General features: G+C 42.7%; 1 protein-coding gene across 3 annotated transcripts in view; it reads right to left on the bottom strand.

Moving 5' to 3' along the window:
- ncalda (neurocalcin delta a) overlaps positions 1–15,616 on the bottom strand; it is an 83,239-nt gene that overhangs the window by 9,570 nt on the left and 58,053 nt on the right. For all 3 annotated transcript variants that reach the window (XM_079502531.1, XM_079502529.1, XM_079502530.1), the window contains one exon: positions 12,869–13,279. In XM_079502531.1, coding sequence (XP_079358657.1) covers positions 12,869–13,246 — 378 coding nt within the window. In that variant the 5' untranslated portion in view covers positions 13,247–13,279. The remainder of the gene's footprint in view (positions 1–12,868; positions 13,280–15,616) is intronic.

Raw genomic sequence — 15,616 nt, forward strand, 5'->3', positions numbered from 1 at the left:
CTATTTACATTTCTGTCTAATAAAGTATTAAATCAATGAATCAATCAATGAACCACCACAACCTCCTCCTGCTACACATTTCTGAATTATATCTGGTTTTGTACTATATATATTACACTATTTACTAGTCTTTTCGAGCAGCTGTGGCTCAGGAGGTAGAGCAGGTCGTCCAATGATCCGTGGGTTGGCGGTTTGAATCCTGGCTACTCCTGTCTACTTACCAAAGTGACCTAGGGCAAAACACTGACATTGCCTCCAATGAGTTGGTCGGTGATAGCTTGCCACCATTGGTGTGTGAATGTGGGAAGTGAGGACGCTGGCGTCGACTGTTTGCCGCTTCACGGTGAAGTGGTGAAAATGCAATTCATTATAATTTAAATTTCTAGAATGAAATATAGTATTTTTTTATTGCGTTCCTAAAATAGTCTTTTGCATACTGCTCAATTTCATTGGGGAGCATCCTCAAAGGCCTTTTCTGCCGAATACAACTACATAACACTTGCAATGAATGGTCTTATCCTTTATCCTTTTAACATCTTACTGAACTTTCCAGCTTTTTATAACGAACACACATTCTGACAATTTGGCCAAGTTGTACATACTATAGCACTTAACTTTTTCTGTGCCGCCAGGTGGCAGCATACGCACACCTAAGGAACGCCACCCGTCCACTCTAACTCTACTGTCCCTGTTTCCTTTCCAGGTTATTCATGAAGGTGAGGGCTTATGTTATGAGCATAGTCGCATTAGCTCAGACCCCTTAGCTATCATTACAACCAGTTACATTTGCTCAGCGATGCGGTACAAACTCACAAATGATTTACGATCGTCGGGTGCGTGGCAGCTCACCATGGACAGCTCTTGAAACTTTTGAGATACAGCGCTTTGAAAATCCTGTTATAATGGACGCTCAATGGAGCTGGATTTAAAGATCCCATAGCTGGTGGGGACTGAGGCTCTCCATACTAACCGGAGCAATGCTAAAAGGTAAACTGACGGTCACTGCTTTCATATATGGAGTATACGGTTGTCTACGAACATACGCATAGATACCGCAGTGAAATTTGTTCTCCGCATTTGACCCATCTCTTGGAGCAGTGAGCCGCAGCCAAGGAGCGGTGAGCTGCAGCCGTGCCGCGCTCGGGAATCATTTGATTAGTAGATTTGACCCCCCAATCCAACCCTTTGATGCTGAGTGCCAAGCAGGGAGGCATTGGGTCCCATTTTTACAGTCTTTGGTATGACCCGGCCGGGGATCGAACCCCGACCTCCCAGTTTCAGGGCGGACACTCTAACCACAAGGCCACTGTCTGGATCACAGTGAAGGAGACACAGTGAAGGAAAGCATTAGTGCTGCATGGTGTCCTGTTGTTACAGTTATGTTCCTACCAGGCCATGGCAGAAACAGGAAAGGAAGGAGAGAGGGACAGAAAACATCTCTCTCTCTCTCTCTCTCTCTCTCTCTCTCTCTCTCTCTCGTCATTGCACCAAAGGTTAATACAAGTAAGTCTCCTGTAGAGACTAGAACCCTCATGTATCCTTCTCATATTCTGTTCAATCTCAGTAAATGACTTCATGGAACACGCTCGCTCTGCCTCCTTCACTTCACTTCCCTTCCCTTCTTCAGAGACAATGGACGGCCCTGCATGTCCGTATCTCTGGGCCACAGAGATAGCGCAGTGAGATAGGTATAGCAGGCATTTACTATTGATGAGAGGAACGGACTAGTGGTTTTATCTTCCTCCATCATTATCTGAGGAAAACGAGCCGGGTTGGCTGTGAACCATCTCATTCAATTACTCCCACAGCACGGCCCGATTATGAGCCTCAGTACTGTAGCCTAGGCTTTTTCAGACGGTATACCATCATTATTCCCAGCACGGCATGCCATGCACACGTATATAAACTCTACTTAGCATGATATTGATCTCCTGAAACATAGATTTGCCTTCACAAAACACGTTTATCTGCCATTCGCTTTTCAGCAAGCGATGAGCAACCACCCTCCATCCCCATCCCCAGCTCCATTCCACCTCATTAAAAGTCTCAATTGTCTAGAGTTGAGAAGGAAGGAGGTTCATCTGCACTGCCACCACCACGGTCACGAACGCTGCTGAACAGGCACCCTGGCAACCTGTAAGAGTCACTGGGGTAGCGACAGAGATTGTCCTCCTGATGCACCTCGGTTTTCCAAACACTTTGATCCAAGGTATAATTAATTTGAAATTGCTCTGCCAAAAGCTCAGCTCAGCCTGACAACTGTTCTCCTCCATATGGTCTGCTCTCTCTCTCTCTCTCTCTCTCTGCTGAAAGCTTGGAGTGACTCATCCAGACAGATGACAAAACACACAGAAATATATAGAGAGAGAGAGAGAGATTTTTGATTTTCAAGACCTCTTTATTAAGTCTTTCTCTCAGTACAGGATAAACATGACAGTCAGATGATTATAAACACAGAGTGTCTATATATTATTAGAGATTTAAAATCACAGAAGTAAAATAAACCTTATTGTTTTTAAAGCAATTTTGAAGGTGCCATCAATAGTGGCTGTGCATAAAGCCTCTTCTACACACCACACCTGTACAAACCCCCCAAAGTACCCCACCAGACTGTAGTAGCCATTCTCTACTTTAATGCGAGCTGCCATTATGCCCTTTGCCATCAACAAGGGATCAACCGACCCCAACCCCTGCACCTTATTACTTGCGCAAGCAGAGCGCGCAAGTAATAGTTTTCGTCCATGTCGCCGTTTGATGCGCATGCGCCGTGCCAGCGTTGACGTAATGACTACTTGTGCTTGATATGGAAGTGGTGTCAGATTACATGCATGTATACATATGCTGCTACGATACATCAAAACGGGGCGCAAAGTAACCACAGTATACCGCTAATCAACTTACAAATTACATATACATATACATAGAGGCATTTCCTTTCCACCTTTCACCTTTCCTTTAATCCACCCGACACTGATCGACATATACGTCGAAAGCCGATTAATCCACATCTTTATTATGTCATCATTGAGAGCTAGTTATACCAGTTATACCCTGACGTCATATGCTGCTACGATACAAACGGGGTGCAGAGTAACCACAGTATACCGCTAATCAACTTACAAATTACATATACATATGTATACATATACATACATATACATAGGTGTGATTAGGACCCAAAATCACACCTTAGAAAGCATGAGTGTCTATTTCAAACAAAGTGTTTTTTGACTGGGGGGTCATATTTTGACAGCAGGAATTGCCTGTCATAATTGCCTGGCATAATTTGTGCCGTGATGATCTTATTCTGGCCATTTGCCCCAATACGTCCACTGATGTTCTTATGGACTTGAGGAGGTGGCCCAACTTTACACAGCCGGCATCTCTCATGTTGTTGCGTACACTAGCAGAGGACAGCACTGTAGATGTGATGAGTTCACTGTGGAAGAGGGTCTCCCCTCAAACAACCACATCCCCGGTGGTGTGCCAGGTACACGGGTAGCCTTTAGTAGCTGCCATGCTTTTACCACAGACAAAGTCTGTATTTCCTGGTTTTAACAGGAAGAGGTGCTTATGGTATCCCAACTGGCCTCCTCTCCTTAGCAGTAATCGTGCGGTATCGCCCCAGGTAATACCACAATGATATAATAGTCTTTGTGCGGTCTGCAGTCTGAAAGCCAGAACCCTTGAAGCAATGTCCATGAGGCCTTGTCCTCCCTCACACACCGGCAAGTACAAGGTAGCAGCTTTAATCCAATGTTGGTCTGACCAAAACAAGTTCACTAATGCTCTTTGTATTTCATCAGGCCAGGTGGAGAAGGCAGGATAACAAGTCTATGTCAAAGCATTGAAGGTTATTGGCAACGAGAGAGAGAGAGAGAGAGAGAGAGAGAGAGAGAGAGAGAGAGAGAGAGAGAGAGAATGATGGAAAAATAGATGGACATAGAGGGGCGGATAGGGAGCAAGTGAAAAAGGTCAGATAGAGAAATAAACTAAGAATTCTGTGGTGCTTAGTTACTATACCTCAAAATCTAGAGTGTTAATTTAAGGAATTTAATACTCCCGATTTTACTATGTATTAAACAGCTGAAAACAGTGGGACGTTAAAGTATGAAATCATTCTTTCCTCCTTCCTCCAGCATGCAGACACCTACAAACAGGCATTTTCTTATGCCTTTTGTATGTGTAACGTTGTTACTCCTAACAAACACCTGACCTGCATACAATTTAGAATGGGTTTCTGAGTCATACATAGTGAGTCAGACAGCAACACCTTCTTAATGGGGATTAGGGCAGAGAGCTGTTTGTTGACAGTGGGATGGATAAAGCACTAACAGATTGGGTTCTTGTTAAAAAATGCAGGGTGGTGCAATTCACAGAAAAACTACAATTATTTTGGCATAATGTAAAATGCAGAAAAGCTAGGTTACTAGTTTAACCAGGAACCTAGCATCAGTCTATACAATAATATCTGTACACAAACAGGATACCACATTACCACAGGTAAACAATAAACCAAGGATCTGTTTAAATATATTCTTACATTGTGGTCAAGAAAACAAACATGAGAGCGAGTGACCAAGATATGTCAGCTCTGCATTATAGTCACATCTTGGTCGATCGCTAGCATCAATTGAGGCATAAGGTGGCAGGACGGGGTATAGGGAGCTGTTCTTCCCCTCTCCAGAACCTGAAGGTGTGAGGGAGGAGGCGGAACATTTTTGGGTTCTCAAAATGCATTTTGTGCTCAAACACGAATATTTATGTATATAGTACATATTTGTGCACAGTAGAATATCTATGTCTAGTTTACATATTAATTATGAATTGTCTCCAGATTTAGGACAATATACTTTTATTAGACAAAAAGTATAGACAAAAGTATAACCAGTTACAAATCAGTCACACATCATCAACAACAACTACTGATGGCACTGCCACAGATGCCTGAGAGCATTTGATGTTTTGTCCTTTTCCAAAAGAAATCTGAAATCCTCTCTGAACATTCCACTCTCTTGTTGGGGGTCCATTAATGCTCAAGTGCTTAGTTGTTCCTTGGATCACCATGATTCCTTGGATCATGGTGAACGCACCGCTTCCAGTCAAATCAACGGAACGTCTCCAGACTCTCTCTGGTGTTTGGCCAATGTGGGCATGCATGGTTTTGAGGTTAAGTAGGCATAGTTTATGTGAGAGAAACACCAAAGTAGAGTCCCTCAGCATCACGCTTGATTTATACTTCATGATCGTACAATGGTGTTGCTTGCTTGACAACAACAAATCTACAAGGCATTCACAAATGTAACTGCAACGCGATGATAGCTTGTAGATCAGTTCATTTTGGGATGCGTTCAATGCAGCAGTCTATTGAGTGAAATGGAATTTCTAATCCCGATCAGCGTTACTTTGCTTCATTGTTGACATACTGCATATACCCAGTGCTTGTTTTAATATACTGAGATGGTGATCAGGTAAGCGCAAAGTTAATGAAATGTGAAATAAGAGTGAAATTCTAGGGGGTGAGGGGTATAGGGAGAGTGAAGTGCCAGGGGATGAGTCTGCAGTACTGACTGCAATGGGGAGAGAAGAGTCTGGGATGTGCAGAGCCTTGTGCCGTGTGTTGTAGCTGTAGGGAAGGTTCAGACAGCTTTCCTGTGTTTCTGAGCAGGTTGTAGGGTTGAATCAGGCTTTGAAGGTTATCAGGGTACCATACCTTTGGTTGCCCTGTAGGCCAACATCAGTGTTTTGGTGTGGGCAGCAACCAGGAACCAATGGAGGGAGCGGAAAAGCAGAGAGACAAAAACTAGCACCCATGGGCGACATTGTGAGGCAAACATCCACTTTAACTTCTAGAACTCTAGAGTCACAATTCACAACAGGAGTCTCTAGAATTCTCAACAAGAAGAAGCATCTATTTTGTAGATGGACACTCATACGCCCCCAGATCTCTATGCAGAGACCTAATTATTTCCACTAGGTCCATACCAGTCCATTACCACGATTCATACATAATCTAAAGTCGAATATACTGTATACAAGTAAGCACAAACCAGAGCTTCCCGATCTTCCCAGAGCTTTCTGTCATGAGTGAGATTTTGATTACATTAGATGTCAAACAACAGTTAAGCATTCATTTGTCAGGACTCAGGGGTGAGGGGAGAGTTCACTAATCTCTGAACTGCATATCACTGAGGGATTCCCTCTGTCTTGGGCCTCAGCTCAACTCCAATATATCAGCAATAACATTTCTGCACTAATATTATGGCTTTAACCACCTATGGCCGAGTAATACTTCATCAAACGACGATGCCATACCGCAAAAATAGTCAACTTATGAGGCTTATAGATTGACTATTTTTGCAGTATGGCATCATCATTTGAGCAAGCAAAAAGAGCAACGTTTTTTTTTAGCTTGCACATAGTAGTCTATTATTCTATTCTTCTACTTTTTTGTTAACATTGGCAACGTGCCAGTTGCCATACAATACTGAATGTGAAAGTGTGCAGAAGGACACATACCATCTTCTGCTCATGCAAACACAAAGGTATTCCTTCTCAACACTGTCCCTCCTGTTCCCAGACCAGCTGTTCTATCTATGTGAATAGTACACAGACTCTGCACAAACACACATTATACCAGTGTACACCCATACACACACATAGCATGTATTCAGCGTTGCCAGATTTTGTGAGAGAAATAAGCAACCAGGTCTATGAAAACAATCCCAAAAGAAGGGACTATAGGCTACATGAGCACTTTAAACCTATATACATCGGCTATTTGAAAATAGACGATCATACATGATCTAGATCTGCCATTTTCCAAAAATCTTGAAAGAAAAAGTGAAATTTTTGGAATATGTTTTTGAAACATTTTACAGTAACAACAAATTATCCATCCCTGAGGTGAAATTAAGGTATTACAGCAGCTGTCATAGAGACATCAATAAAAACACGTTATAATAATAAAATAAAACTAAAATAGGCATTAGGCATTCAACCTACAATATAAAAAAAACACAGACAAAACAACAGTCCGATGGCTTGCATGCCACACCCCCCATCCTAATCAGCCTGATCAAGCCAACCAGATGAGGAGTTGTATACGGGGGTCCCTGGCACAACATATTTTCAGATGGGGGTCCATGGACAAAACATGAAAATGTTTGAGAACGACTGGTTTAAACAACCTTAGGAAACAAGCCCAAATAAGCAACTACACTTTAGAAACAAGCCCAAAAAACCCACAACCCGCATCCACCATTATTTACAGGCGACTTGAATAAGTCGCTTGTAAGTAAGTTGAAAAATAAGCCCCAAAGTCGCTTATAATAAGCGTACATGGCCTGTATCTGCTCCTATGTATCTGCTCCTATGTCTAATGTCTATGACACATCTCATCTCCATCCTCCATATATGCTTCTTCTTTCATTATTTTAGAGCTGATACTCCTGAGAGCTGAAACCAGCGGGGGTTCTGAGCGACGTTGTGGGTTTGTCTGATTGATGTGTGTACATGTTCGGCTGTAGTTGGGCCATCGCCTGTATTACGCCAATCAGCATACAGGTACTGGTGCGGCGGCATTCTCCACACAAGACAACTCATAATGATTGTTGTTGTGCAAATTAGAGCCAGACCGATATATCCTTCTCAACACCTTTTTGTTAAAATGTCGGTCAAAACATCACTGGCCAAAGAAAAATGAGGAAGTGACCCATTGGTACAGAGAGATGCTCTGTCAAAGACCTTGACCCCTGTGGCTGTCAGCCAATGGTCAGTTGGTTCTATTTTGGCCCCAACAGCCCCACATTGGGTGAGGTCACTTGGGACACATCTCCATCCATCACAGACCTCTTGATCCTGAAAATTACACCCAATGCAAAAAAGAAAAAAGAAAAAGAAAAAAACACACACACAAGATGAGCTTACTGTTTAACAAGAATTAGGGGAAGCTGAAATGGGACAAATGAACAAATGTTCCCGCCGGAGACCAAAATAGCAGTGTGAGGGGAGAGGTCTCTCTCTCTCACACACACACACGCACATGCACGCACACACGCACATGCACGCACACGCACACACACACACACACACACACACACAGTGCAGAAGGTCTGTTTACACAAAGAGTACTTCAGCAGGAAATGCCACCCCCGCTTGCCGTTTCTCCCTTGTCTTCTTCTTTTTCAAAGGTGAACTCAACACCGCTGCACAGCTCAGATAACGGATGTCACTTTTCCATGACCCCCCCCCCCCCCCCCCAGCCTCCCAACCGCAGGCCTGTTAAATCGGTGAGACAGACCAAGGGTGTTCCTGAGCTATAAATAGCAAGAGCTTAATCACACTCTCCCTACAGAAAATAATTTAAAAAAAATCCCAATATAACAAATACTGGCCGTTGGGTGAAAAAGTCAGCACAAATGTATCAACAATCTGTTTTCAAACTCCAACACAACGCATAATCCCATGTGTCCCGTATATAGTCCATGCCCTCAATATTAAAAATACATTGCTTTTCTGTTTAAAACAATGTGTGGGCGTGAGTGTGAATAGAGAATGCCTAGAGTAGGTAGGTAGGTGTGTTCCTTGCCTGTGCACGACAGTACGCCAGAAGCAAAAAAACAACAACATTAAAACAATACAGGAGTACAGAGCATACACATGGATGCAGGACACTTGGTATTATACTGTAAGGATGCAGTCAAACCTAGCACTTCCAAATCCAAATCTTATTTTTCAGCACACTTCTCTTGGTTTTGGGATTAGATAAAGTAATGCTATACCAAAGAAAATTCTCTCTGTATTCAAGCCATCATGAGTAATTGCTCCTTTAAGAGACTCCGTCAGTTTCCTCTGAAAAGGCACTTTGGATGACTTTCATTGTCTTATTGAAATACAACAGGTGACTGAAATATCACAGAATATGACAGAAACATCAAACTCCCCATGCCTGTTGACAAATGGTTTTCCAAGCTATCAAAGTGAAATGGAAAAAGGTTTATGTGTATGTAAAATGTGTCACGATAATGCAAGATAAAATGTCTGGGGTCATTAAAAAACGGAAAGGTAGCACAAACTGACCTCCATTAAATTAAACCATATCTACTATATAGCCAGTTTAATAAACATGAATATAGGCAGCTTAGCTTTGCCTCTATCTGCCCCATGGTATTACAAGCTTAATGCAGAGGGAGTGTATCAAGGTCCTATCTAGATAGAGGCTGTGTATGGCAAGGATAAATCTAACACACCTACAGTAGGAGAAACTCTAATCAGATTTGTCCAAACTACACTTTGATAAGGAGGTTAGGGAAATCGGTTTACTATCAGTAGTTGTTTGAATGTGGCTTGCAGCCATATCTAGCCACCACCATGTAAATATATTAGTTGGAATCTCCATGGGGATTGTAATACCAGAACTTAATGACTTCCTAGACACAAAGCTCTATCAATCGTTGAACAAATCCTTTGTTAATCAAATAAGTCTATGAGTCCTTTTCTATCTTCCCATTCTCAAAGACCTCCAGCCAATTTTATTTCCTTTTTTCTCTCCCTATTTTTCTAACTAAACCACATTATGTTGTTATGGTTTTAAATAGTTTATCTTTGAGTACGAGGTCGAGATGAGAGGTATTCATGAAGCTTCCTACAAACACTTTCCGTGAAGAGGATCTTTCTATGTTTTTTACTTTCAGTGAGGAGTAGGAGTTCTATTTTGAGAATGAATAACATCATGGTTTTACAACACTCTTGTAAAATGGAAATCATGATGGCAGTTTTTCCCCCTCTGAAGGCTAAGCTTGTGAGCTTGTTCAGGAAGATACTCTTTTTACACTAGGTGGGCAATCTGAGAACCCATCGTCAAAAAAATAAAGGAAAAACACCCAAAGCGCTGCGCCCTATTTTCCTTAGTGACGGAGTCAACAGTCTCCGTCTCGAGAGGTGGGTGATGAATGTAACGTGTGTGCATCACGGACTTTTCAAGCAGCTGACCAAATTGCCTGTCTATTTAAAGGAGAATTCCATACTAAAAGGCTTTCTTACCTTTCTTTGTAGTTGTTATGTCCCCACCAAAGAGGTCCAGGTGTTATTTTGTGCAAAAACATGGCTATTTCCCCTACCATAAGCCCTACATGAATTGCATTGAATTGAATGGGAATTGAATGAGCCTATGGGGTGTTGTGCTAATTCGCTTATTTCCATCGCTCACAATTATAATTTTTTTGTATATATCCTCTCTTCATAATGTAAATAATATCCCAAGCGGCACACTTTACTACTTATTTCGATGGAAATAAGCGAATTAGCACAACACCCCATAGCCCCATTCAATTCCCATTCCATTCAATGCAATTCATTGAGGGCTTATGGTAGGGGAAATAGCCAATAAGGAGTTTTTGCACAAATAAACACCTGGACCTCTTTGGTGGGGACGTAATGACTACAAAGAAAGGTAAGAAAGCCTTCTAGCATGGAATTCTCCTTTAAGCTCACCTCATTAACTGTTTATTTTGCTGTCAGTGTCACTGACGTTTGGCATGCGTTGTTTGTTTGCTCCCATGGACCATTACTTGGATGTTTGTTTTGAGCGGTGCCTGGCCGCTCCAATACGCCGCAGCTATGTGTGTGTTTATGTGTCCCTGTGTGTGTGTATGTGTGTATGTGTGTGTATGTACTCTGTCTGTCTGTCTGTCTGTCTGTCTGTCTGTCTGTCTGTCTGTCTGTCTGTCTGTCTGTCTGTCTGTCTGTCTGTACCAAAAAATGAGCATGGTTGCTACGGTCACCCAGTTCACCCGGGTGTGATTTCATTACGTCAGACATTACGTCAGACCACAGCTGATCAGGCTATATAAGACCTTACACCACTCAGTTCACACAGGTGTGATTTTTAGGTATATAGTGTATATATATAAGAACAAATAAAACTTGCATATCCGCTGGATGGCAGGTGTAGGACCAACAGTGGATCAAGGCAAAATAAACAAGAAATTACACAATCATATCAGCTCACAGCAAGCTAAACCGCTTGAAGTACTGTCAACTACACTGTTTCAGAGACATAGCAAATGTCATTATTATTAAGCTATTCATTTTATGTAATAATCCTGACCTAAACACAGAGTTTATAATGATATAATAATTGAACAAGGCTATATCAGACAGATCACTGACAACGTCGTCAGATGGGGGAGGGGTGGTCTCTGTAAACTGTGTTGTTTGGGGCATTCATCAATTAAATAGACGGCCTATGTTTCAAATGAAGTCCCAAAAACATCCCAAAATCCCTCATTGGCTGGCCACAGGAATTATGTTCAATATATTGAACATATAAATTGTACATAGTCCAGGAAGGAAGTGAGGCCAGTGTCTAAAATATCTAAAACCACATATTACACACATAAAGACCCCAGGAAAGTGTTCTAAACACCATTAACATATATCTTTTTTTGCAAAAAGGGTGAAGTGTCCCTTTAAGTTGTACTGTTTCTTTCTGTGCCTGAAAGAAAGGCCAATTTTGTGTCATTCTTTAGACCGGAATAGGGGGTAAGTTGACAAGTTGTCAAGGGTGTTGTTTGTAGCCGTCATTCAGTCACAAAGAGGCAGATGGAACACAAAGAAAAAGTTCAATTCCAATAAAATGGTCTTGTCAGCATTGATAACAGTGCTTCCAGTCAACTAGTGTTGCAGGAGGGGTCTCGCACTCAAACTGTATGTCAGAAATGGCCTATGGTGCCTCTGGAATCTACAGTATGTACAGTGTTGGCATAGGAAAACAGTAAGCAGCTGAAAAATGCTAAATAATACTGGAGGGGGACTGCTCTGTTTTTCCTGACAAGCATGTCTCATGAACAGAATGTAATGGATACAGTGGTAGTGTTGTTTGTGCTGCTCTGTGTTTACTTATCACTGCACTGGCCGATACTGCAGTTTCTATGTCTATGTCAGGGATTCTCAACCCGTGGGTCGCGACCCCTCGGGGGGTCGACAAATTATTTTAGGGGGTCCCCAAATTATTAAAAAAAAAAAAAAAGATTTTTCAAAAATAGCAGACCTACAAGCTCGTACATGAGCTTGTAGATCTGCTATTTTTAAATAGCTAAATTATAACAATGCTTAAAACACCAAAAGGGGTTCCCGCCCAAAATGGTTTAAGGTTATTGTAGCAGTCAATTTATATTGGGGGTCGGGAGGGGGCGGGGCGGGGGTCCCGAGACGTTGCCAAAGCATTTTCGGGGGTCCCCGGCCAAAAACGTTGAGAACCCCTGGTCTATGTGTATGTTTGTCTGAGAGAGAGATGGAAATCAATTCAGACTTCAGAGTTACGTCTCGGGTCACACAGAGTCCTTGACTGGAATCCAAAACACACAGTAGACTTTGTGTTTCTTCATGTGTCTCCTGTTATAGCTCTCAATTTACATTATTTAAGCTGCCCTGGTTTCCTTTTTTGTCCCAATTTAGTCGTTATGCCTAATGTCCAATTTCCCCATGTTGGCCATCATAGGGTTGGGAGGTTAGGGTTAGGGTTATAGCCAAACTACAAGCTTACAACTCCTTGACCGGCGAGGAATTGTGAGCTTGTAGATCGTCTATTTTCACAGTGTTTCCCTTTCTTGCCTAATATTTGACAATTAGGCCAGTTTGATATTATAAAGGTCTTAAACGTCTTTAACTTTAGAAATGTGCAGATAGCCTGTATACACAGACTGTATGTTGATAGAGGTATATGGTTACTGTCGAGTCAGAAAACAAGGTTGCGCATTAAACCAAACATCTGGGGACCCCCCAAACTACAGTTTGGGAACCACTGTTCTAAGGAGCCCACGCCACCATTTCAACAATATGGGATCACCATTACGCAGCCCCTCACCTGTACAATCTCCAGCATCTCTGCCTTGCTGATGTAGCCGTTCCCGTCAAGGTCGTACATGCTGAAGGCCCACTTCAACTTCTGCTCCAGCTTGCCGCGCGACGTCACGCTCAGTGCGATGATGAACTCTCGGAAGTCTATCGTGCCGTCGCCGTTGGCGTCGAACGTGCGGAACACGTGCTCGGCGAACTTGGAGGCGTCGCCGTACGGGAAGAAGTTGCCGTAGATCTTCTTGAACTCCTCCATGGAGAGGTTTCCGCTGGGGCAGTCCCTCAGGAAGCCCTTGTACCACTCCTGGATCTCGTGCTCCGTGAAGTCCGTGCTCTCCAGCAGGTCCTGCATCACCTCGGGACGGAGCTTGCTGTTCTGCTTCCCCATGTCTGATGTTCCTGTTGCTCACTCAGCTTACAGCTGCATGGGAGGAGGACAGAGACGGGAAGAGAAAGTGGTTTTGATAGAATCAACACGTTGATGCTTTACTTTGTCATTTATGTGTGTATCGTAATTTACCACATCTTTGTCATCTACATCTATTGTCAATGACATTTGAGCAAATGCATTGTGAGCTTGTAGATTCGCTGTACAGTGTACAGTATAGGGCTGAAGTTGTTACTGTATGTTTTGTAATAATAATCAAAATCTACAATGTAACTAAAGTAGTAAAGTTGTCACATAAATGGAGTAAAAGTACAATATTTGCCTCTGAGATGTAGTGGAGTAGAAGAAAAAGTACTGGAAATTGGAAATACTCAAGTAAAGTACAAATAACTCAAAATTGTACTTCAGTAAATGTACCTAGTTACTTTCCACCACTGAACATAAGGCCGATCTGGTATCCCACAAGTCTCTGATAAGACGCTTGCCACCATCATATGAACATGTTCCTACTGCTACACTACCAATGTCAGCAGGTTCCTACTGCTACACTACCAATGTCAGCATCATATCATCATGTTCCTACTGCTACACTACCAATGTCAGCAGGTCATATCATCATGTTCCTACTGCTACACTACCAATGTCAGCAGGTCATATCATCATGTTCCTACTGCTACACTACCAATGTCAGCAGGTCATATCATCATGTTCTACTGCTACACTACCAATGTCAGCAGGTCATATCATCATGTTCTACTGCTACACTACCAATGTCAGCAGGTCATATCATCATGTTCTACTGCTACACTACCAATGTCAGCAGGTTCCTACTGCTACACTACCAATGTCAGCAGGTGTTCCTACTGCTACACTACCAATGTCAGCAGGTGTTCCTACTGCTACACTACCAATGCCACCATCATATCATCATGTTCCTACTGCTACACTACCAATGTCAGCAGGTGCCCAACTGGAAGCCAGGTCTAGTTCTTAATCACTTTCTTAATCAAGAAACTAAATTCAAGGTATTGTGCAGCCTTGCAGGGACTCTGAGAGGCCAAACTCAAAGAAAATCCAAAGGTGCACTGCATTGCAATCAACAGATGACCTGTGGAGACAGATGATGTATCCATTCCTGTCAGTACACCTGCAGATATACGCGACAAGGCACGACAAAAAGCCGCTCGTGGCAGGAATCTCTAAACTAGACACTCTAGACAGCTGGTGGATGGAAATGAAGCTCCACCCACGCGGCAAAATTCCGCGTCGGCCAAAAAAACGGAAACGCTTTGCCCACGTGGCATTTTGCTGCGTGGGTGGAGCTTCATTTCCATCCACCAGCTGTCTAAAAACCAGGAAGAGACTCGATCCTGCCGCGAGTGGCTTTTTGTCGCGCCTTGTCGCGTATATCTGGGTGTACTGTGAGATTAGCCTTGCGTTGCGATACTAATATACCACTGCGCTGCACATATGCATATGCATTATAGGCTTAGGGGCAGATGAAGTCTGGCTGGCTGCGCCAAGCTACTGTGAGATAGCCTCAGGCCTGAAAGTGAGCTACACTTCTTCCTTGGCGTTCATTTTATCACCGCTTTAGAACACAGCTCTTCTTCTTGCTAAGTGAGGAAAACAACACACACAAACACACACACACACACACACGCACGCACGCACGCACGCACGCACGCACGCACACACGCACACACACACGGGTGAACTGAAAGAGTAGCAATTGGCCAGTGCAATCAAGCAGCATTTTACATTGATCTGCTCTACAAACAAGTCTTCAGCTTCTGCTTCATTTCCAATTCCTGAATAAGCGCCTCTCTCTAATGCTATAACAAAGCACTGTCAAAGCACTGTCAGAGCCCTAGTGGGTCTCAAACTGTTATATTTTGAAGACCCCCATAACTCTGAAGAGTTTCAGACCTCTAAGGGTCCATTTGGAACCCCATCAAGGAACTCTGAAGGTCCCACTTTGAGAACCACTGCTTTAGAATAATCTGCTATAATGTGTGCAATGCGACAAGTTGTGAGCTTGTAAGTTTGCTATGTTTAATTCATAATGTACTTTTGTGAGTTTGGGTCTTGGGCGACACCCTGCAGAACATGCATTCAGTCTCGTTGTTGTGCTCTGCTGGCCTTAGTCGGCCTGTGGTCTGCAAATGCTTCAGGAAGTGAGCAACTCCAAGCAAACTCACTGTTCTTTGAATACAATGCTGCCATAGGAAATGTTTATTTTTGTTCTCTTGTTGCTGCTGTGCTTTTGTGATTTTGGAGAGAGCTATAACACCGAGTATCAATGTTTTTTTTAACAAGAAAACAAGTAAATATAAAATACACATTTAGTGAAGTTTTAATTTATAAGCC

Source organism: Electrona antarctica (assembly GCF_951216825.1).
Source record: "Electrona antarctica genome assembly, chromosome: 6".
Taxonomy (NCBI): domain Eukaryota; kingdom Metazoa; phylum Chordata; class Actinopteri; order Myctophiformes; family Myctophidae; genus Electrona; species Electrona antarctica.